At 39.7% G+C, this 22,111-nt stretch overlaps 2 protein-coding genes across 3 annotated transcripts in view; one reads left to right on the top strand and one right to left on the bottom strand.

The window, feature by feature from the left end:
• Positions 1–512: 512 nt before the first annotated feature.
• LOC307018840 (multidrug and toxin extrusion protein 1-like) lies at positions 513–13,159 on the top strand. The gene is made up of 17 exons (XM_079649293.1): positions 513–870; positions 1,177–1,278; positions 2,679–2,747; positions 2,861–3,009; positions 3,778–3,820; positions 5,975–6,019; positions 6,349–6,446; positions 7,951–8,048; positions 8,143–8,256; positions 8,751–8,818; positions 10,373–10,481; positions 10,689–10,764; positions 10,851–10,920; positions 11,030–11,162; positions 11,410–11,504; positions 11,895–11,999; positions 12,119–13,159. Exons 1-17 carry the CDS (start codon positions 655–657, stop codon positions 12,482–12,484), a joined length of 1,956 nt encoding a protein of 651 aa, XP_079505419.1. The 5' UTR covers positions 513–654; the 3' UTR covers positions 12,485–13,159.
• A 4,357-nt stretch (positions 13,160–17,516) lies between these two features.
• LOC307017578 (multidrug and toxin extrusion protein 1-like) overlaps positions 17,517–22,111 on the bottom strand; it is a 34,191-nt gene continuing 29,596 nt past the window's right edge. The window contains exons 7-17 of one of the 2 annotated variants that reach the window (XM_079647183.1): positions 21,622–21,666; positions 21,365–21,462; positions 21,074–21,171; positions 20,337–20,518; positions 19,639–19,747; positions 19,328–19,403; positions 19,032–19,101; positions 18,793–18,925; positions 18,609–18,703; positions 18,384–18,447; positions 17,517–18,279 (exon numbers count right to left, since the gene is read on the bottom strand). In XM_079647183.1, the coding sequence (XP_079503309.1) occupies positions 18,062–18,279; positions 18,384–18,447; positions 18,609–18,703; positions 18,793–18,925; positions 19,032–19,101; positions 19,328–19,403; positions 19,639–19,747; positions 20,337–20,518; positions 21,074–21,171; positions 21,365–21,462; positions 21,622–21,666 (1,188 nt within the window). In that variant the 3' untranslated portion in view covers positions 17,517–18,061. The remainder of the gene's footprint in view (positions 18,280–18,383; positions 18,448–18,608; positions 18,704–18,792; positions 18,926–19,031; positions 19,102–19,327; positions 19,404–19,638; positions 19,748–20,336; positions 20,519–21,073; positions 21,172–21,364; positions 21,463–21,621; positions 21,667–22,111) is intronic. The other variant, XM_079647184.1, reaches the window with a different exon arrangement.

Raw genomic sequence — 22,111 nt, 5'->3', positions numbered from 1 at the left:
TCCATACTGTTACTCAGTTACAGTTACTTATTAACATTTATGTTGAGGATACCTGTAGATGCTGGCGAGTAAATGTTTTGGTTGCAAGGCTCTGTTAGGAGAACATTGATGTTCCTACATTTGGCTGGGTGACAAGAACATGCAGAGGCCGAAGTCAGTGGTCAAAGTTCGATCAGAGGCAGATAAGATCAGTTCATGTGCGCACACACAAACATGAACAGCATGACCGCCAGGTAAATAATTAATCGAAGCCTGCAGAGATTATGCCATCATGCCTCTTTGTCTAAAATATGCATACAGGCATTCCTCATCAGATTATTCCTAAACCAAATAAGACCACCAGGTCCAGCTTCACTAACTCCCTTACAAGTCACAAGAAACATTCATCGGCCCTGCGTTGACCATTGTATCCACAAATAAAGACTTTTGATCTTTTCCACTCCCAGTTTTCTTTCTCTCCCCTTTTTTTAATCATTATTTTGTCCTCACTCCTCCTCCAAACCACATTATTCAATCAATAACAAGTGCATGTGTTGTATTCCTGAACCCAGATAGACCGACTGCCCCTCTCCTTGCTTTCTCTTCCCCACTCCCTCCCTTTCCCTTGGCTTTACTCCCTCCTCTGTCCCTTCTCTCTTCTTTTCCTGAGTTTGAATGGAGAAGCTGGGTTCCCCAGATCCTGCAGACCCTCCGCCGGGTGCAGGGCCCGTTGCTGGGGTTTCCGTTGGCAGGAGCTCAGGGGCCGAGGAAGACGAGGAAGACGAGGCAGCAGTCAGCTCCAAACTGTTTCGGTGTGCATGCGTGAGACGCTGGGTACCACTGGTCTACAGAGAAGAACTCTACCAAGTCTTACGGCTCACGGGCCCACTGGTGAGTAGGGGAAAGTTGAAGTGTTGTTTGTTGGGGGGGATTGGTATGTTATTCATAAAGTGCCACCACTGTTATACATTTAGTTCTTATCACTGTGTGCAGAGTTACTGGTGAATGTTGCACAGTGAATATGCAGTACAGCATCCAATGATATATAATGGTGCTTAAACCTGACTGTGCTTTTTGATTTCCCAAAGCTGAGCACACATAAGCTGTCTCCAGTTACTGTTAGAGCATATTGTACTTCCTCAGTGTTCAGTCATTGATGGCCTGAAATGAGTGAAATCTTTCTGATTGTTTCTGCAGCTGCTGTCTCGGATTCTGAACTTCCTCCTGCCGTTTGTTAACACCATATTCTGTGGTCACATTGGCAATGCAGAACTGGCAGGATACGCACTGGCCTCAGCGGTACACTTTTAAACTCTTTGTACACTACTCTGATTATAGATGATGCAACTAGAGTAGTACAACTACTACAAGTCTACTGCTTCCACTGAAAAGGCCCATTCTCCCAATTAGAACATCTTTAGTATTATATCTGTTTGGTGTCATGATACTCGTTTGTACCTCATGCGTAGCTTTATAGACCAACTGGCAGAGACTTGGCAATACTGAATGCCTGAAAGTACAGAGACACTTAACATGTAAAAGAGCTGTTTCAATCAACTGCACAGCTGTGTTGCTCTCACCAACGCTTGTAACCGTTGTATTTGTCACAATTTGTATGAATAGCAAAAGGTAGCTGCATAGCACTGCAGGAAGATAACATTCTTATCCTGACTCAGATTTGTTGCTCCATCTGGCAGAAACAGCCGTCAACGAACAAAACACCAGCCTAACACATCAGTTTCTCAAATCCTTCACTGGTAGCCAGTTGAGATCTAGTTATTCTTAATGAGGTCCACATCAGATGATTCACAAAATGTTTGAACTCATTAAACCTTTCAGTGACACATCGAGAAGAAACCATTCAACAGCCGCAATCAACTGACTCACTGTTTGGTGAATGGGATCATTTCTGCTTCCTCTGACACAACTCCGTATTCGTCCCATTTCCAGACTTTTACAAAGTCGTGGGAGCTTCCATGGCCCTCCACCCTGTAGTGGTAGGGAGGTGTGCCCGTTAATGCAAGCCCTATACTCAAGCTTTTTAAGTCCTTTCTAAATTTGTTTCGCAAACAGTCGCTAACTTACACATCCTGCAGACAAAGAACAGGAAGAACATTTAGACCAAAAAGCCACACAAAACAAAATCCCACATGATCGATCAGCTCAGTTCGTTTTGGACATCCTGGCCTGCGAAAATATCTGTTTCTCTTTTGCTTGCTAGATATTGAGCTCCTTAACCCAACATCAACATTGGCTGTCTGCCATTTGGCGTTGGGCAAATAGGATACATTTGTGTTGTGAGAGTGTTGTGTGTTGGGGTTAGCATCAGTTGACACTGAATTAGGCCAACAGCAAACAAAAGCAATGCACTCAAATTGGCTTCGGCTTGCAGCAAGCTGCAGACTGGGGGTTGATTCTCAGTTTGACTGGGTTTATGAACCCTTTCCCCTAACAGGTGAAAACTCACTGGAATCAGTTATTGAATACTTAAAATATCAAATCTGTTCAGATTTCACATAATCTCAGGGTTGCAGGGTTTCCACACATAGATGATCTATTATCTATGGAGTTCTGCTGCAAGAAGACCACACGCTCATGTTCAAAAAACTGTTTTTCCACCTGGATTTTGAATCATTTTCTGTCTTATATACCGCTTTTTTCCCCTCTGATTCACTTGTTCTTGATTGTCCTCCTCTCAGACCATTAACATCACTACGACTGCAACAGGCTATGGCCTCGCCCTTGCAAGTGACACACTCATTTCTCAGGTGAGCAAACCACATTATCTAATTTTTCTATTGTTTTATTATGTGTTATCAACAGAAAGTCAATATGCAATCAGACTCATTTTTTAAATTAGTTTTCCTCTCTGTTTTTGCAGACATACGGCACTAAAAACTTCAAGCGTGTGGGAGTAATTCTCCAGAGGAGTACATTGATCCTGCTGCTGTTCACTCTGCCCTGCTGGGCTCTCCTCATCAACTCTCACAACTTGCTGATCATCTTGCACCAAGAGGAACAGGTGGCAAAGTAAATTCACAGTTTATGAAAGTTAATGATACAAGTTTGATGTGAACAAAATAGGGATGCTGCAAGACGCATATCCTTATCTTTAGTGCCATGGTTCTTACTGTTATCTTCAGTGTTACTCACAGGTTAGTGTGTACAGGAGTGCTTACATTAATTCATTTTATGTACATGCTTTTAGGTGTTGCATATGTGTGAATTGTAGAAACCTGGATATGGCATCCCACCGAACTGCCGTACAGTACGAGTCCTGTCCTTTTATCAATTTTATTTTAAGGAAGTTAAAGGTGGGGTAGGTAATTCACTGCAGAAACACTTTTTGTTATATTCCATGGAATGCTCTTAACATCCTGATAGCAATGAATATATTAAATGCTTTGACAATAAATACATAAATAATAAAAAGCACGACCAATCATTTTAGCTGGCCCAGCTAAAATAACTGGATGGCCTACCTGCCTGTCAGCCTTCCATCTGTGCACAAACTTATCTCGTGCCCTCATTGGTCATGTGCGCGTTCGTGTGTGTTGGAGGAGGGGCTCTGTAAGGAAGTCTGAAGGAAGGGGCAGATTTTTTTCGGTTGTGTGCTTTCAAATTCTAGCGCACTCAAGCTGGTTTCTCCATTCTTACCTACCCTACCTTTAATGTGAACTAACACATCGTTTTGACATTGCATATAAAGACATGTAAAAATTGGGACATGTTAAATTACTGTTTATGTTTTTGCTCTACTACTTTAGATGAATATTACTCTGTTTGCCTCCTTTTCAGAATCGCCCAGATCTACGTGATGGCATATCTACCAGCTGTTCCAGTGAGTGCAATGAAAAAAAAGAAAGAAGGCCCAACATTTTGTACAGCCTTATTTAGTACATTTTATTATATAGAATATACTGCAGTGACCTGAGCCACAGAATTAGGACACACTATAGACTATGTATTAAAAAAACAAACAAGAAATGTCTACAAAGTTTAGGTGCGACCAAAAAAATAGCAAGCATGGCTATGGAACAAGAAAGAGATTAGAGTGATGATGTCTTTGTGTGATTCCTCAAAAAGTGAAGACTCAAAAGATAGTACTCTCTGTGCTGTCAAGTCTCCAAGCCATGCAGCATGTTTATTTACACACTGTAACCTTACTATTGTTAGTACTCTTATTACGTTTGGCTCAAGTGTTAACAGTTAGTTCAGTAACTTAGCTGACAACCGTTGTGGGATGTGAGGTGGCTAAATAACTACAAAATATTGCATTCAAATGGTGAAACTATGTTGATAAAATGTCCAACAGTGTTTGCCATTTCATTGTCTGTGTATAAAAAATGAATCATGCTCCATCGGGTTCCATTCATAATCTCTCTGGTGCAGGGGCAGATCTAGAAAAATATTCATGGGGTGGCAAGAGGGTGGCAGGAGAATTTGAGGGGTGGCATCCCCTGGCAGAAGTATATGCTGATTTAATCGCAGTTATATCAATCAATGTTAACTTGGAAAGCCACAATATTTATATTTGAACTCAATAACATTAGGTGACATTATTGTGGCACATCAGTAAAGCCTTAAATAGAAATATATAAGGTGGCAGACATAATTTTATGAATTTTAACTGAACAATAACTGAATGAGTTTGTCTCACTCTTAGACCAGCAGGGGTACCAAATATATGCAGACTGCTGCAATAAGTACATTAATTAACTGTCTCATCGATGTTTGTCTGAATTAATATGATACTATTAACAATCATATTATTCCTATCAGCTGTCAATCACTTTTATGATTTACATATTCAGTGTTATTATTAAATCAACTATATTTTTTGGAGGAGTTAATGATGAATGTTCCTCAAGATGCTTGCTCACCCTCCTTCAAATTTGAAAGATAAATTACTATCATATATCAAAAGAATCAAAAGAACAGTTCAGCGCCCCACAACTTCATTGCAAATAGTTACAACCTTGACTTTACATCAGAAAGAACCAACATTAAAGTGGTGACTAACTGCATCAGCTAAGGTTAAAAAACGTGTATTCAGCGAAAAATGTACATCGCTGCAGTTATTATCCAGTGGAAAGTCCTTACCTACTGGCCTAGTTAAATCAAAGTGGTTAATTTTGTTTGGCTGGGCAGTGTAGTTTTACACACCGTCTTATTTGACTTTCTCAGGACTTGAAACTGTTTTTTGGGGGCAGACCCCCACAAAGAAGAAAAATGTTATACACACGTAAGGTCATCATCTTAACAGTTTGTTATGCTCATCGAATCATCCGTGAGCAGAGCATCAAGTTGGCATGCCTATAACAGCTGAATGCGGCGATTACTATCTTGTTCAGCAAAACGCCACACAAACTGATTAAGATCAACAGCTTTAGTGCGTTTTGATTCAATGCTGAGTACAGCCAAACTTGACAGTTTCTTCTCTGTCATTGTAGACCGCAAATACCTCATTCCTTCCGTCTACTTGGATCCGAATGCTTCTCGTTTTGCGCCTTCCCGTTCAAATGAAATCGCCGCCAATCATATTTCCAAGCTCGCGCCGGGGGAGGGGTTACAAGGCTCGCGTCTTCTGCTGCATTCACTTGCACTCGGATATTAGAGATTTTCTCTCATAAATTTCTGATGAGCCACAACTTTTCTTTCAAAACAAATCTGCCAACTGGGGTGGCAACTAGGGTGGCAAGGCATTTTTCTGAGGTGGCAGCTGCCACCCCGTGCCACCCCGTAGAACCGCCACTGCTCTGGTGGATTAAAGTTATCAATTAAAGGCAGGAGTAACAGCATTAAGTGATATAAAACATTAGCTGGTGGTGTCTCTGGACAAGCTTAACAGTCAATATATTTTCCAAACTTATGGTCAAGTTGTTGAAGCGAAGCAACTTATGACATCTAAAAGTAGCATCAAAGTGGAGAATTCAGGCTGTTATCTGAGAGGTTTACCAGTTGTAATATTCCCCTTTGTGTCTCCCTGCTACAGGCCATGTTTTTGCACATGCTGCAAGTTGCCTACCTGCAGAACCAGGTACGTTTATGAGTGGAAAAAGGTTCACTTCTTGTTCACTGAAGTTCAGTAGGGTGCCCTGCCTCAAAAAAAGGACTATCTTAATATTTCCCCAATCAGAAAATGGTAACACTCAAGTAGTAAAAAAGAAAAGAATAACTTCATGTTTAAATGGTAAACATTTTACTGTGAGCATGTTAGCTTAGCCTCACCAAGCTGCTAGCATGGCTGTTGCCTGTCATGTTACCAGGGTGCTGTATTTGTTCTATATTGAATCTACATTAATAACGCTCTTTCAATATAAGCTACACAGATGGATAGCTGATTGTGAATTCATGTTTTTCTGTCAGGGGATCATTCTGCCTCAGATGTACACGGCAGCAGTAGCAAACATTTTCAACTTGGGGGCCAACTATGTCTTAATCTTCAGCCTCGACATGGGTGTCATGTAAGTGGCATGCTTTTTCTCCTAACCTTTGCATTGTTAATACACTTTGTGCAGCTAGACAGTCTATGGCAGTGGTTCTCAACTGGTCAGGCCTCGGGACCGACTTTTTACTTGGTCAATACATCGTGACCTAACATTTTGAAGCACTCAAATCTATTCAACAAAAAAACGTGCTGTAATATATACGCTTTTCAGCATACAATATTAATAAAAGTGAAGTACAGTGCATATATCCCTTATATCCCTTCACAGAACTTAAGTATGCTTTTAAAAAAGTTTTAATGAGACGATGGAATCAAAGCTGAACTATATAAAAAGGTACACATGCTGGAAACCAACCCCAGCAGGGGGGCCTGGGAGGATTCTCCCCCAGGAGATCTTTTGAAATACTAACCTAAACTATGCATTCTTGTACACTCTGAGAAGAAAATAAATACATTTATTACTACCCTATATATTAATAACATTTTATGCCATTGTTTGTTTTTCACTTTGTTCTGACATCTTGCTGCGAGAAGAGTAAAGAGGTCTGTGTGACTTACTTTAAATTGTGGTAAGGGTAGATAGCTCCCATTGTTCTGTGACCTGTCAATCATCAAACCGGGGGTCATATTTCATTATGTGTTCATTTTTATCTGAAGTTGTACCCATGGATGTATAAAGAAGAGTTCTACCGCAAAGTTATTCTCCGTGGGGACTTCCGGCAACAATCTTGATTCTGATTGGCCAGAAGACTCAAAAAAAACATCAGCAAAGATATTTTATTGAGAAAATGATCACTATGTGACAGAAGTTTTCAAAACCATTTATGGTCTCCGGGTCCAACGCCGACTGCATACGCAAGTTTGACTTTTTCCCCAAAACGGGTCCCGACCCACTTTTGGGTCGCGACCCACCAGTTGAGAACCACTGGTCTATGGTATCAGGCCTCAAGTATCATGACCGATAAACGGTACAAGCGACTGTACACATTTACAAAGCAGAGAAACTCTGCTGATCACTGCTGTTCAAACAGCAAAAGGCTGTGGGCTGATGCACAGCCAGGATTTGGGGAATAAGGGACAGGAGGTCAGAGAGCTCATTATGCACTTTAATATATCTAAGAAGATTTGTTTTTTGTTAAAACTAAGCCAGCAGTATACTGATGTTTATTATTTGTGAACTTTATTTTTAGAGAGAGGGAGGCAGTGTAGGAAAAGAAGAGAGCGCTGTGACAGGAGTTGATCCTGGTCCAGCTGGACAAACATTTGGTTCAACAGGCAGTCCACTAAACCAATCAAGTCCCTGTGGTCGGGTCAAGTCAGGTCTGTCCCTCCCCTCCCATTTGGATTCCACATTTTCAAAATGTAGTCTATGACCCTTAGAAATGAAGTGTGCCTGTCTTTTTGCTGACCTTTTTTGACCTCTCAGTACTTCACCAGAGAGGGATAGAGTCACAGTAGGTGTAGACTGTCACTACACAAGGATCCAGTTTGAAAATATGTTCTATCATGTGTGTTTACAGTGGATCAGCAATCGCTAACAGCATTTCTCAGATTGCAATCTGCCTTCTGTTGTTTGGATACATCAGATGGAAGAAGCTCCATCAGCAAACATGGGGAGGCAAGTCATTTACACAATACGATTTGACTAAATAAGTCTGTCGTCCTCTACAGGCCTCATTGAGTATAACCCTTGTGTTTGAAACTCTCTGCAGGCTGGTCCAGTGACTGTCTGCAGGAGTGGGGCTCCTACATGAGGCTGGCTGTCCCCAGTCTTTTCATGGTCTGCTTTGAATGGTGGATCTGGGATGTCGGCGGTTTCCTTGCAGGTAAGTGCTGTGTTTTCTTAGAAATGTCTTGAGTCAATTTGAGTGAAGCTTTAATAAGTATCCGAAGATGTAGATAAAAAATGTCTACAAAGAAATACCATCATATACCAGGAATACTTCCTGATACCATCAGAGTAAATGTAAATATGCTCTCCATTTACATAGGTTTGTTAAATTGCTGAATAAGAATATTTAAAAAATGTTAAACTGGAAAGACACACAAGTACCTGATTTTAAATAAACCAAATTACCTAAAACAAGTTACACAAGGTGAAGAAACAACAATTGTTCTCTGAAAAACAATTGTTGTGGACAGACAACAGACAACCTCCCCCATTCACTGTAACGTGTCTCCATAAGTTCACCTTATTTGCCTGAAAACAATTCTGGTTTAAACAGGGAAGCCTAACCACCAGCAGTATGTGGTTAATTAATAATTAAGAGCAGCATATAAAAATAACCACTCATTTTCTGAACGTGACTTCTTTCATCAGGTGTACTTGGAGAGGTGGATCTTTCTGCCCAGCATGTGTTGGTGGAAATAGGAGCCATAACATATATGGTATTTGTAAACCACATTCTTAAAAATAATTCAGCATTTTGGGAAATTCACTTTAGATAGGAAGAAAATTGAAATTGCTAGTGGGAATGCTTTATGCTGAAAAGCTGACGCTAAACTGCTATGCTGAAATGTAATGTGTAAGAAGAAATTGAAGAATTTAGATTGAAATGATACATGAACACTGGGGGCTTGAGTGTGTGATGAGAGAAGAAAAGAAAGTAAAAAGGCTTGGAAAAGCAGCAGAATATTTGAACTGCAAACTTTTGAACTAACTTGATGGTGAATGATCTATCGCCATGCCAACGGCATTTGATGACATCCCATAATACGCTTAGATGCGTTGATGGCTGCATCGTTACCAAACCTGTGAAGTTTTGGAACATTTGGAGCATTTTCACTGAAGTTATGAGAAAACCGTGTTTCATGGCGAGCATTGTGTTGCCATGGCAACGGCATTTGAAGAAATCTCAAAACTGTCCCGTAGATGTCTCCACGGCTGGACTGTTTGAGCACTTTTTGAACATTTTCATAGGAGTTATAGCGACATCGTCTTTTATGGCGAGGGATGCGTTTCCATGGAAACGGCATATGATGAAACCCCATAATTGACGTAGAGCTATTGAGGGCTGGACCGTTAACCATTATCTGAAGTGTGCTGCTGTTTTGACCCTTTTCATAGGCGTTACGACAACATCGTCTTTTATGGCGAGGGATGCGTTTCCATTGAAACGGCATATGGTAAGATGTCAGGTTTGATGTAGAACTGTTGAGGCATGGAGAGGTGATATACAGGTGAAGATTGTGGGACGACCGGACCGTGTCCATTGGAGCTACAGCGACATTGTGTTTAATGGCAGGGATGCGTTTCCATGGCAACAGCCTATGGTGAGATCTCAGATTTGGTGTAAAGCTGTTGAGGCATGGACCGGTGATATACAAGCGAAGTTTGGGGGACGATCGGACCGTGTCCATGGGAGTTACAGCAACATCGTGTTTTATGGAGTAGTGGTGGTCTAATGGATGGTGAGGTAGGCTGAAGATCGGAAGGTTGTGAGTTCAAATCCCGCCTGGAACACCACCACTAGTGTGCCCTTGAGTAAGGCACTTAGCCCTTAGTTTCTCCAGGGAGAATGTCTCGGTAATTGTAAGTCGCTTTGGATAAAATTGTCAGCTAAATAAAGGAAACGTAATAATATGGCGAGGGATGTGTTTCCATGGAAATGGCATATGATGACACCCCATAATTGATGTAGAGCTGTTGAGGGCAGGACCATTACCCATTATCTGAAGTCTGCTGCTCTGAGCATGTCAGTTGGAGTTATGACATCATCGTGTTCCATGACACAGGTGTTTATATTTGAGCTAACGACGTGTCCTGAGATCAAAGGTTTCCATGGTGATCAGTAAGAGGAGAGCATTTTCATTGTTAAGCATAACAGATCAAATAAGATTGAAAGCAGGGTAAACACCTTGACACCTCTTGCTCTCGAAAAGAAAGTGAATAAGCGTATTTCAAAGCTGACTTAATAACTAAGTAACATTGGGTCCTTGCAGTTCCCTCTAGGTGTCCACGCAGCTGCCTGTGTGCGTGTTGGGAATGCTCTGGGGGCCGGGAACACTACCAGGGCCTTAGTCACCTGCAAAGTAGCTCTGTTTCTGTCAGGTATGTAGACATTAGCATATTCTTGTAAACACAATCATACCCAATTCATACAAACTAAACCTGCCAAGAGAGAATGCTTGATGCTGATTGGTTGGCAGGTGTATGCGTTTCTACTAATAGATGACAAAAGAAAAATGCTACTTTAGTTGTATTGACAATCATGAAACATGCACCTTTTCTCCCATTTTTGTAATGTCTTTGCTATAGGAATGCTTGCTTTACTCCAGGGTGTCATCATCGCTAGCTCCAAGTCTGTCATTGGCTACATATTCACCTCTGATGAGTGAGTTTCAAATGAACGCATGTTCATTTCTGCCACACGTAAAGGCAACTCTGTTTTTGATAATCTGCTTCTTCTACTCTCCGCAGAAACATTGTGAACATGGTCTCACAGAGCCTCACAGTCTACACATTTGTACAGTTCTTTGATGCACTTCTGGTAAGTTATCACACAACAAAAAGGTCTTATTTCGCATTGAGTACATTGAGCTTGTTTCATTGAATGAACATCACTTGTTTCTCTTGTTTCAATCGGTGTGTGTTTTCAGTGTGTTTGCTCAGGGATTCTTGTGGGAGCTGGGATGCAGAAAATTGCCGCCTTGTCCAACCTGGTGTGTTACTACTGCGTTGGTCTGCCAGTGGGAATAGCTCTGATGTTTGCTGCCAAGCTCAGGGTAGTAGGTAACGTTCCTATTTCAACCCTCTATGTTTTGGCAAACAAGCTATACAAAAATATGAAAAAAATATGTATTATTGCCGTGGCTTTACGCCAACCTTTTTTGGAACAACGTCTCTCCGGATGGCACCCCTATGACTTAGTTTCTTAGTCTTTTTGTCATAAATGTCATATGTTTTTCTTTTTGTATGTGTGAAATGAATACACTGTAGATTCTTCTTTAATCGTGCCTTTTTGTGTCCCTCTGGTTAGGCTTGTGGCTGGGTATCTTTATCTGTGTTGTACTTGAGACGGGGTTCTTCCTCTTTCTAATCTTTAAACTCAACTGGAAGAAAGTCACACACAAGGTAAGATATTTTAATCTTTCATTGAAGCATGCATGGCATAATAGATTGAGGGCATCATTTGAAACTTCCAATTAAGGGAAATATTTTGGGTATAATGGAGCTTCATCAGGCCTCGGAAGCAGGCAATCAATGATTGCTTCCTGGCTCCTAATTTTGGGAACATTTAAACTCTTCATGTTTCAGTTTTTGCCTTTTTTCATTTGGATAGCTTTTACAGTTATCTCTCTTCACTCATTAGAATAAACAGAACACCTACACGTTGAAGCCGAACATTGAATACATACTCAAACATTGTACAAATTACTGAATGAAGTAAATACAAAGTAAAGTAAAAATAAAGCCAATACTTTTACTATAAAATATTTTCCCTCATAAAACTCATGTTTTCAGGCTGAACTGCGGGGTGGAAGGAGACTGGTGGTGAGCCCAAAGCGCCCTATCAGTACTCTGCTAAATGAAGCGATGGCGCCGGACACCTCTGACTGGCCTATCACAGTGAGTACATTACAGTATGTGGTGTGGAGTAAAGCAGGATGTTCTCCCTCCTGTGTCCCTGTTTATGATCTTTTAGCCACTCATACATTGATTAACAGCAACTTCTTTGCACTCCGAAGGAGTTGGATGGCGAAGCCCTGAAATCAGATGGCTACTGTCCAGTCAACGCCAAGGATCAGGAGCTGAAAGTGTTTCCTGAGGCAGAGGACAACAACATCAATGCAGTAGGAGCCAAGCGGGATGCTGAGCAGAGCGAAAAGACTTCCAAAGACACCAAAACTATAACACTGCTTTCTGTCACTGAACTGATCCTGCGCAGAGGGCTCATCCTTGTTATTTCAGTGATCATTTTGGCCACAGGTGTGGCTTTCCACGTTGCTTTCCCTGTACCCGAGTTTTCCGCTAAGAACAGTGCCAACTTCACCTTGAACTGGAATAATGACTCCACCCCTACACCACTGTCTCCACTACACCAGGACATCTGAGCTGTCTTTGAATGTCTTGAGTGGCTTAGCTCAGTTCTCATAAACTGACAATTTAGATCTCCTACAGGAAAAAAGCCTAACATCCGTAGTTCTGCTTGTAGACCGGGGTTGTTTTTTTTTATAAAACTACAGCCTGACTTGTCAGGGGAAAAAAATACGCCTCAGTGCTGCACTGCTGAGCCAAAGAAAGCTGGAAGAAATATTAAATGAAACTGGCAGGATGAACAAAGGTCTTGCTACAAAGATCATCTTTTTTGCCCAGCCTGAGATGTTCAACTGGGATCACGAGACACATTATAAATCCCTCACTAGGAGACCCCGTGGGTTAGAGAGGTCCTCCACAGATTTTTTTTTATTTTCCTCCCCTTATTCTTGCCTTGATTTATGTTTTGCACTGACCTCAAATCATTTTGTCGGTTTTTAACTGTAAGTGTAAGATGACTGTAAATATCTGATGTAAAATGTACATGTTTAAATGTAAATATGTAACATGAGTATATTATTGAATTGTGTTCCTATATCACTGCCAATCCTGGTAAACTCCAGGAAAGAGGTGATTGATAAATGATAAGCTAATTATTTTTTTACTGTTGATGTATGACTGCCATTTGATTGAGCCCTAATCAGTACAAAAAAGAATACTTTAACAATAAAAACTTAACACAGGGAAGCCAATATGTATTATTTCCCCAAGACGTTTGTTGTAGTCTGACTTGTAGACTACAGACTGAACTCATCTTCAAGGGTTTTTAATAAGTAGTTGTAAGGAAGAAATAGAAATTATGTTGAACCCTGCTGTTGAAGTCACAGCATCCAGGAGACTCGTATGGTGGGCAGTAAATGCTAGTCCTAGTAAAGTAGATGCATCAGTAAAAAGCTGCTAAAGTGGCTATATGTTATAGTCTTATCACAGAAAATGTTGAGTCATACCAGGAACACAACAGGCAGCATTCGTAAAAATAAAAGACGTACATTTCAGAACTGCACAAAACTTTCTTAATCATCCACATGTGGTGTTATGCAAACAGTGAATCCCACCTAATGGTAAAGATGTGATGCACGTGAAAGATTGTTTATTATCAGCATCTGTAACGCCCTCTTAACACTGTGTAAGGGCAAGTGTGATGGCAATTGCAAATACACTGCTACATGCAAAACAATTCGAGACATGCCATCGAAAAAAACCTGTTAGGCTGTAACACTGTAGCCTGATATTGTGGAAAAAAACTACAAAAAATTAAAAATATGATTTTTAATCTAATTAGAGAATGTTAAAACATCTAAGAGTAATATGTTGCGTGTGGTGGCGCAGTGGGTTAATGCGCTGACCTTCGAATCAGAGGATAGCAAGTTCGAGTCCCACTGCAGTCAGCATGTCGTTGTGTCCCTGAGACACTTCACCCCAAATTGCTCGTGTGGGGATTGCCCACAGTATTGAGTATGTAAGTAGCTTTGGATAAAAGCGTCTAACAAGTAACATGTAATGTAATAGTGTTTTTATAGTTGTAATTGGGATTAATAGATTACTAGTATTTCTTGAGCCAATAAATAAGGTTGAGAGTTGAGAGAGAAGGCTGGTAATTATGTTACTAAAAAAGACTCAGATAAGGTTTAGTTATTAAATGTTATGGATTCAGATATTCTTTAATAAGTGGTTTGAGGTGAAAGTGATTATTTAGCTTCTGCTTTTAACGGACAGCCTCTGCGCTTCAGTTTGGCACTTGACAGCAGAACTCACCAACATATTAATGCAAACAATGGACAACAATATTTTGTATTACAGCTGATTTGTATTCCATATTTTATTCCTCTATTCCATTCCATTGCAATGTAAATACTGTTATATTGTACTATATATTTTTTATATTTTTCTAGTTTTCTACTTGTGTTTTTAATTCTTGTTTTTATGCACCACGACACCAAGTCAAATTCCTTGTACGTGTAAACCTACCTGGTAATAAACCTGTTTCTGATTCTGATTCTGAGAAAGAGATTCAGATTAAAAAGATAGCAAAAAAGACGCGTAAAATGGATTCAGGTAAATACGGCAGGACCATCTGGACTGTAATGCAACGGGATAATGCAATAGCTTCCACTGCACTTTGGTATGTTATTATACTGCATGGCAACACAACACTAAAGAAGTTATTATGAGATATCTTTTAGCCACTGTATCGCAAGTTGTAATCTAAAGATACTGACAGCAAATCTTTCCAGCGTCACTTGTTAATGATGCCCCAGCATGTCACTGATTGCAGTCTCCGGAGGTGAGCGGGTCTCTGTGAGGAGCCGGGGACAATGTCTGCGCTGATGAGCAACACAGAAGCTCAGACGTAACCATGTATGAATCAAGACTGATTTACATGTTGAATAACGTCAAATTAATATGCATGTTTTTTTTATGGGACTGCTTTGCAAGGCTGTGGTGACGATGTCAGTTTGGAGAGTGCGTTGGCTCTGTACAGCGGAGTTGAGACTTTTATGGATACCTCTAAGGTGAATCTTCTTTTTACATTTTAACATAATGAAATGAGCTTGTCAAAATGTGAAGTACCAAAGAAAAGTCCCTTCAGGAGGGCTTGAATACAACTAGACTAGATACTCTCAGCTACAGACATGAGTGGTATCAGTCTTTGGTAACACTTTATATTAAGGTACACACATTCACCATCAACTAGTTGTTAATTAACATGCATATTAGCAGTATATTGGCTCTTTATTAGTCATTATAAAACACTTATTAGGGAACATATTCTTAGATACTTAATTTTGAGTTATTTAGACACAATTAACACTTATAGTTTCATGTCTTGTTACATAAGAATAGATCATATGTGTTAAGTGTTATTATGGGAGAATTACTATTCTTTTGGTACTACTGCCTTATTAGCAGAGCATATTAAGACCAAAACTCATACACAACAACTTCCTTACTTGCAACAAATAAGCACTAATTAGAGGGTTATTGAGGAAAAACTCTCAACTAATGGCCTAGTACTTGTAGAATATGGTCATGTAGAATAAGGCATTAGTAAGTGTTTTATAATGACTAATAAAGAGACAATATATATATATATTTTAAGCATGTTAATGAGCAACTGGTTGATGGTGAATTTGTGTACCTTAATATAAAGTGTTACCCAGTCTTTTCTTATAACTCAAAGCAGGGTAACATTTTATATTAAGGTACACAAATTAACCATCAACTAGTTGTTAATCAACATGCATATTAGCAGTATATTGGCCCTTTATTAGTCATTATAAAACACTTATTCATGCCTTATTCTACAGGACCATATTCCACAAGTAATAGGTGAGTTGAGAGTTTTTCTCTCATAATTAGTGCTTATTTATTGCAAGTAAGGAAGTTGTTGTACATGAGTTTTGGTCTTAATATGCTCTGCTCAATATGGGCCTAATAAGGCAGTAGTACCACAAGAATAGTTATTCTCCCATAATAACACTTAACAAATATGATCTATTCTTATGTAACAAGACATGAAACTATAAGTGTTAATTGTGTCTAAATAACTCAAAATTAGGTATTTATATCTAACAATATGTTTTTGGGGTATTGACAGTTCAGCTACCAATAGCAAGGGGATATTGACCTGTAGGCTATGTTTCATATTTGCACATTTATATATTTGTTGTATATATGTCTTGTTAAGAATGATTACATAAGAATAGATCATATTTGTTAAGTGTTATTATGGGAGAATTACTATTCTTGTGGTACTACTGCCTTGTTAGGCCTTTATTGAGCGGAGCATATTAAGACCAAAACTCATGTACAACAACTTCCTTACTTGCAGTAAATAAGCACTAATTAGAGGGTTATTGAGGAAAAACTCTCAACTTATGGCCTATTACTTGGAGAATATGGTCCTGTAGAATAAGGCATGACTAAGTGTTTTATAATGACTACTAAAGAGCCAATATATTGCTAATATGCATTTTGATTAGCAACTAGTTGATGGTTAATTTGTGAAACCTTCAAATAAAGTGTTACCCAAATCAGAGTATCTCCCCAAACCCCATTGCTTTTAATGGATTTGTAGAGGAACACCACGTACGTATTTCCGAAAATCACACAGGGTTACTTGTTTGCTGTTACCAAGGGGAATTTTTATTTGTGAGCAGCCCACAACTGTGAAGCCTGAGCTAGCTAGTTATCTGCAGCTGCACAGAGTGAACAGGTGACTGGTTGATTTGCTCAGGTTGACATGTCTTCATCCAGCCAGCACGATGCAGTGTGAGCGTACAGACCTTTCATTATCGTCAAATTTGTCAACACAGATCAAAGGGAACGGAAATAAACCAAAGAGATAGGGCAGCTCTTCTGTCTTTGATGATGAAAGCACACATCCACGAATGCGCTGTATTCTAAATATAGCATTTAATCATGCTCTTTCCAATTGTGGCATCCATTCAGACTATGTATTTCACAATAAGAACATACATTTCGTCAGTGTCTCAAAAGGAAACCTTCTTACACAGCATGTTTCTATAAAAAGGAGACCTCCCGATGCAAGATTTTCATTGGCTGCGTTTTTTCAGTCGAGTTCTCTTTTCAGATTTTCCAAAACGTGACTAATATCAGAACTCATTAGTAGTGAGTGAGTTTGAAGTATTAATAGGGTTAGAGAAATAAATATTATTCAAATATATACATTCCCTTATGTATGAAGTAATGAAGGTAGATGAATTCAAATCGATATACTGTACATGTATTCAACAACTTCTCTAAATGGTGCAATAATTCACCTTATTGAATGCAGTTATGAAACAATTTGACTTGTGTAACATTTGTTATTGTGATGCAGCTGTTTGCTGGTCATTAGTGCATGATAGATGGACATACGTTTTATAAAAGTGGAGATGTGTCACTACAAATTGCTCATGATGCTGAAATGATCATAATCACATCATCTTGTAGAGACATTGTTGAATGTATCCTTTTGTAGTTGAATGTTCAGGGTTCATACACTTTTTCACCAATGATTTTCAATGACTTTTCAATGACCTTTACCTAATTTCCCATGACCAAAAAAATTATTCTTTCTCAGCTGAAAATGGTTTATTTTAACATGGAACAGGAAAATAAGGTCTGCATCTGAAACATGTTGTGTCTGTCTAAAACAAATCAAATAGTAGGGTTACTAGCTCCTACAGGCTAAAGCAACTCAAATCTGTCACCAGCAAAATACCTCGTCAGTTAAATGCCATTTTACGTTTCATTACTATACGATACAGTATTTATTATCATTATAGTATTACTATTTCGGCGATTAGATAAAATATGAATTATATTTGATGCAACTTTAGTTACATTTCCATGAATTTCCGAAACTTTGGGAAAAATATTGTTTTCCATAACTTTTCCAGGGCCTGGAATTAGCATTTTGAATTTCCATGACGTTTCCAGGTTTTTAATGACCGTAAGAACCCTGAGTGTAGGTTTGAGTGTTTCCTCTGATTGACATGCTTTTCTACCACAAATGAAGATGCATCTGCACCTTTGGAGGCACACTCACAGAGCTTGTTTCATGCTGCAGACAGGAGGCCTGATGATGGTCACCCGTCTAACTCTAGCAGTCTGATGAGGAGCTCGCTGATGAAGACTCCAGCGGCGAGGATGATGAACATGAGCAGCACAGCGAGGCCACGTCGCACCACCAGCTGCCTGACTGACAGAACCACGTCATCTGAAGTCTGCTGACCTTCCAGCTTCCCCTCCACACCACTCAAAGAACTGGATCGTACGTGGCCCTGTTTCTCACCAGAGTCCGGGGCTGTAGGGGATTTGAAAACATGATTAATTTCTGTTGTGCAATAGTTACCAGTGAGAAGACATCCACATTGAGCTATAGATAAAGTTAACAGCTACTGGTGTTACCTTTGTTCTCTATCCCGAAGATCTTGTTCCGCTCTGTAATGTTGACTCCAGCTCTTATCAGCGCCTATTCAGAGATATTTAAAACAATAACAAAGAATCGTTTACATTGAAAAGTCACAGGAAAACATGCTACAGTATTATTATGACATGCTGTCTACACTGTAGATATTTGTTTTGAACAATAGCTATTGCACTGCAATAATTAAACAGACCAGAGTTACTCACCTCTTCTGTGACCTTTGTCCAGTTTAGTTTACAAAGGAAAACAATAAAAAAAACAGACTGTATCAAAACGGAAATTAAAAACCCAGACCACAGCCCTGCGACAGAGATGGAAAGAGGGCTGTTGGTTAGTTTGAGTAAAAATGTGTCAACATTTTCACGATATTATAATTTTTTTTACCCTTACCTACAATGCCCATTTTAACAGGAAACATCAGAGATGCTCCAATGGGGAGCCCGATCAAGTAGAAACCCACCAAGTTGCACACAGCACCAATCATTTGTTTCCCTGTCCCCCTGACAATACCTCCGGTCACACCCTGTGGAGATGAGATAAAGAGAAATGTAAAAAAAAAAAAAAAAAAAAAGTTTGGTTCCGTTTGCTCTGCAGAGAAATAATGTGATTTATTGGCAAAAGTTTCTAACCGCAATGGCTTCAGCGACATGGATTACGCCGTACATCTTCATGACATCTGACACTCTCTGAATAATGTCTCTGAAAGAAAAATGCAAATATTCAAATGTTTGATACTGAATATCAGTACAAAGTCAATAGAATTATACTAGCAATAAAACTGCCTTCCTCCGGTAGTGACGGTAGTGATGTAGTGATTAACAAACAAAATGTCCAAGTGTACTTTGCTGATATGGATCACCTCTGAAGTTAATACATGATGAATTACACTTCGTCACAATCTCATTGTGCGAACATAAGTACGTACTTCTCTGTGGTGAAAATGTAACCAACCAAATCCTTGAACACAATAAGAACTGCTCCGATGAGACATGAGACACAGCCTGGAAGGGAGAGAAAGACACATTGTTAGACAAGGCTGGGGAATATATAAAACCATTAAGAGGAGTACCATTTATTTGTAATTAACCGGTGACAGATGACTTCAAAGTGGTACATTAAAAATAGACAAGCATGGCACATGACTTTGATCCAAGATCCAAGGAGATCTCCACATAGTAGCCATTGCCTTTTGTTTTGGTACATGATGGTTAGTCAGGCTACGAATTGGATCCATACATGCACAGATGAAGGAGACCTTGCTGGACAGCTTGGCTTGCTCTGTGTTCCCGGCACCAAGAGCATTCCCAACACGAACACTGGCAGCCACGGAGATACCCATCGGAAACTGTGTAGGACAGGAAGAAAAAAATATAGAAAAAAAATTAAATTCACAGCCAAATATGGTAAGATTATTGATAATGTCCTGTAGATTAAAATAAATTAGGAATATGCACAAATATTACACATACAATCCCACAAATATTTCTCAAAATCCATATTTAAACTCTTGAAAATCATTTTCTTCTGTGCTAGGAGTTGCATTTAAAAAAAGTGGGTGTTGAAGGAAACCCCCTAACGTCACACAGCGGATAAGTAGTGTGTTTGAGTTTATGTCTCCTAAAGCTCTCAGATTTAAGATGGGAACATTTTCAGTTTTCTTAAGTTTTTAACCCTTTTACAACTTATTTAGGACCTCGTTGCTTATGAACAATAACCGCAGGGCTCTGTGGTCTGGCAAAAGGAGAATTTATACTTTATTTATTGCATGTTTTTAATGCTGTACATTCCTGTTCATTATCTGTTTCAAATATAAAACGTTCTGTAAACCTAAAAAAATAACAAATGATCATGCATTTTGTTCTATTACTCAATATCAATCCCAAACAATTGAGGAGAAAGTAATAAGGAGAAAAAGCAATGTGTGAGGCAGTTACCATGTAAACGATAGCAGCCAGTTGATAAACGATAGACTGAGCTCCCAACTCGACCTCGCTGATGATGCCCGCCAGGAACCCTGCGATCTCGTACAGCCACCACTCCAGACAGAGCATCAGCATGCTGGGGATGGCCAGGCGGAGGAAAGGACCCCACTCCTGCAGGCACTCTGCTGACCAGCCTAGGAGACGACAGGAGGGAGGATGGATCATGGGAAATGCAGATGTTGTCTACAATGCAAAAACTGAACCTAAAGCCCTCATTCAATAGTGTGATAAAACATTCTCTCGCACGGGTTTATCTGTTTTATTTGTTATGTTAGTTGGCTAACACAACTAGTGCTAATTACCAAACGTGCTAACACAAAACTAAGATTGTAAACATGTTGAACAAAACCCCCACACATAAGCTTCTAACAATTATTTAGTGGGTTATGCTGCTTCAGAACTGTGCCCAACAACAGTCATATAGAGCTACTAGGATGTAGGAAGACTAAAAATGAATGTAATTATAACTATGCAAAATGCACTTATAAACTTTCAAGGCTTTGTTGTCATTTACACATGAGCTACAGTATAGATATGGCAATGAAAAACTCTAGGACATAGAACAAATAGTTTCTGCTTTCCTGATAAATAGCACCACATGTGTCCCAGATATATTTAATCATGCAATCATGAGGAAGTAACAGTCGAAAGAAAGTTATCTCTAAAAGAGTTTTATCCCCTGAACGTACCATCCCATGTAGCTTTGTGCAGCCCCCTGAAGCAGATGTAAACAAACAAGAACACAGCCAAGGAATACTGAGAGATGGCATTGGCAGCTGCAGATCCACTTTGGTGGTGTCAAAACAAAGGAGGTAGAAAAACAAAGCATGTAGTCACTGCAGTCGCACAAAGAACTCCCCCTGATGACTATTAAGAATGACTCATAAACATACAATCTCCTTACTCTAATTTATACACTGATTGGTTAAAACAGAAAAGATTATGACTCAGTTAAGGAGTACGCTGGTGGGTGTACTCACGTGATCCCCAGATCCAGGCGGTTGAGGAAGATGTAGTTGATTATTACATTTAAAATGTTCCCCATGGCTCCGGAAATCACCTGGGGCCACATGATGCCCTGTGAGCCAAAGTAAGCTTGTTAAAAGAAACACATCATTCCACCTGCTTCGTATTACTCTCACACACTCCTTACTAACACACAAAATGATCTGATTACAGACTAACTTTCAGTCATTATTTAGTTTCACATCAGTGGTCTTGCAGACATTAAACACACCTGATTCTGCAGATACCTCCCCTGCAGCTGGTACATGAAGGCAGCCTGCAGAATCCAACATGAGGTGATGAATGAGGTTAAAAGACTCAATAATGCAACTCAACAATCATCTGAAGAGGACATATTCTGTTCATTTTCAGGTTCTTTTTTGTATTTTGTGCATTTACTGTGACTTTAATGTTCAAAAGGGTCTTTATTTTTCTCATACTGCCTGTTCTGCAGCACCCCTTTTCACCCTCTGTCTGAAACCAGAGCCCAGTCTGCTCTGATTGGTTAGCTCTGTTGTGATTGGTCAACCACTTAGAGATGACCCGCCCCTTAGTCTATCATGTTCAATGTGTTGGAGCGCTAGCCAATACAATTGTGAGTGTTATAGTGATGTCACTATGTTACAGAAGTCAACAAAGGAGTCCAATGGAGGCGTTTCAGACGAGTGGGAGAGAAATCCCCTCTGGAGGCAACTTTGGGATTTGAGCCTGTGCAAGCCATT

Source organism: Notothenia rossii, assembly GCF_949606895.1.
Source record: "Notothenia rossii genome assembly, chromosome: 9".
In the NCBI taxonomy this organism is placed as follows: domain Eukaryota; kingdom Metazoa; phylum Chordata; class Actinopteri; order Perciformes; family Nototheniidae; genus Notothenia; species Notothenia rossii.
This window is presented reverse-complemented; position numbering and strand designations above follow the sequence as displayed.

Bases quoted from the DNA above. Each gene is read 5' to 3' on its own strand.
- LOC307018840 (XM_079649293.1), top strand. From the start codon at position 655: ATGGAGAAGCTGGGTTCCCCAGATCCTGCAGACCCTCCGCCGGGTGCA. The intron at 3,821-5,974 runs GTGAGTGCAATG...TCCCTGCTACAG, and splicing joins CATATCTACCAGCTGTTCCA to GCCATGTTTTTGCACATGCT. The intron at 8,257-8,750 runs GTAAGTGCTGTG...TTCTTTCATCAG, and splicing joins TGTCGGCGGTTTCCTTGCAG to GTGTACTTGGAGAGGTGGAT.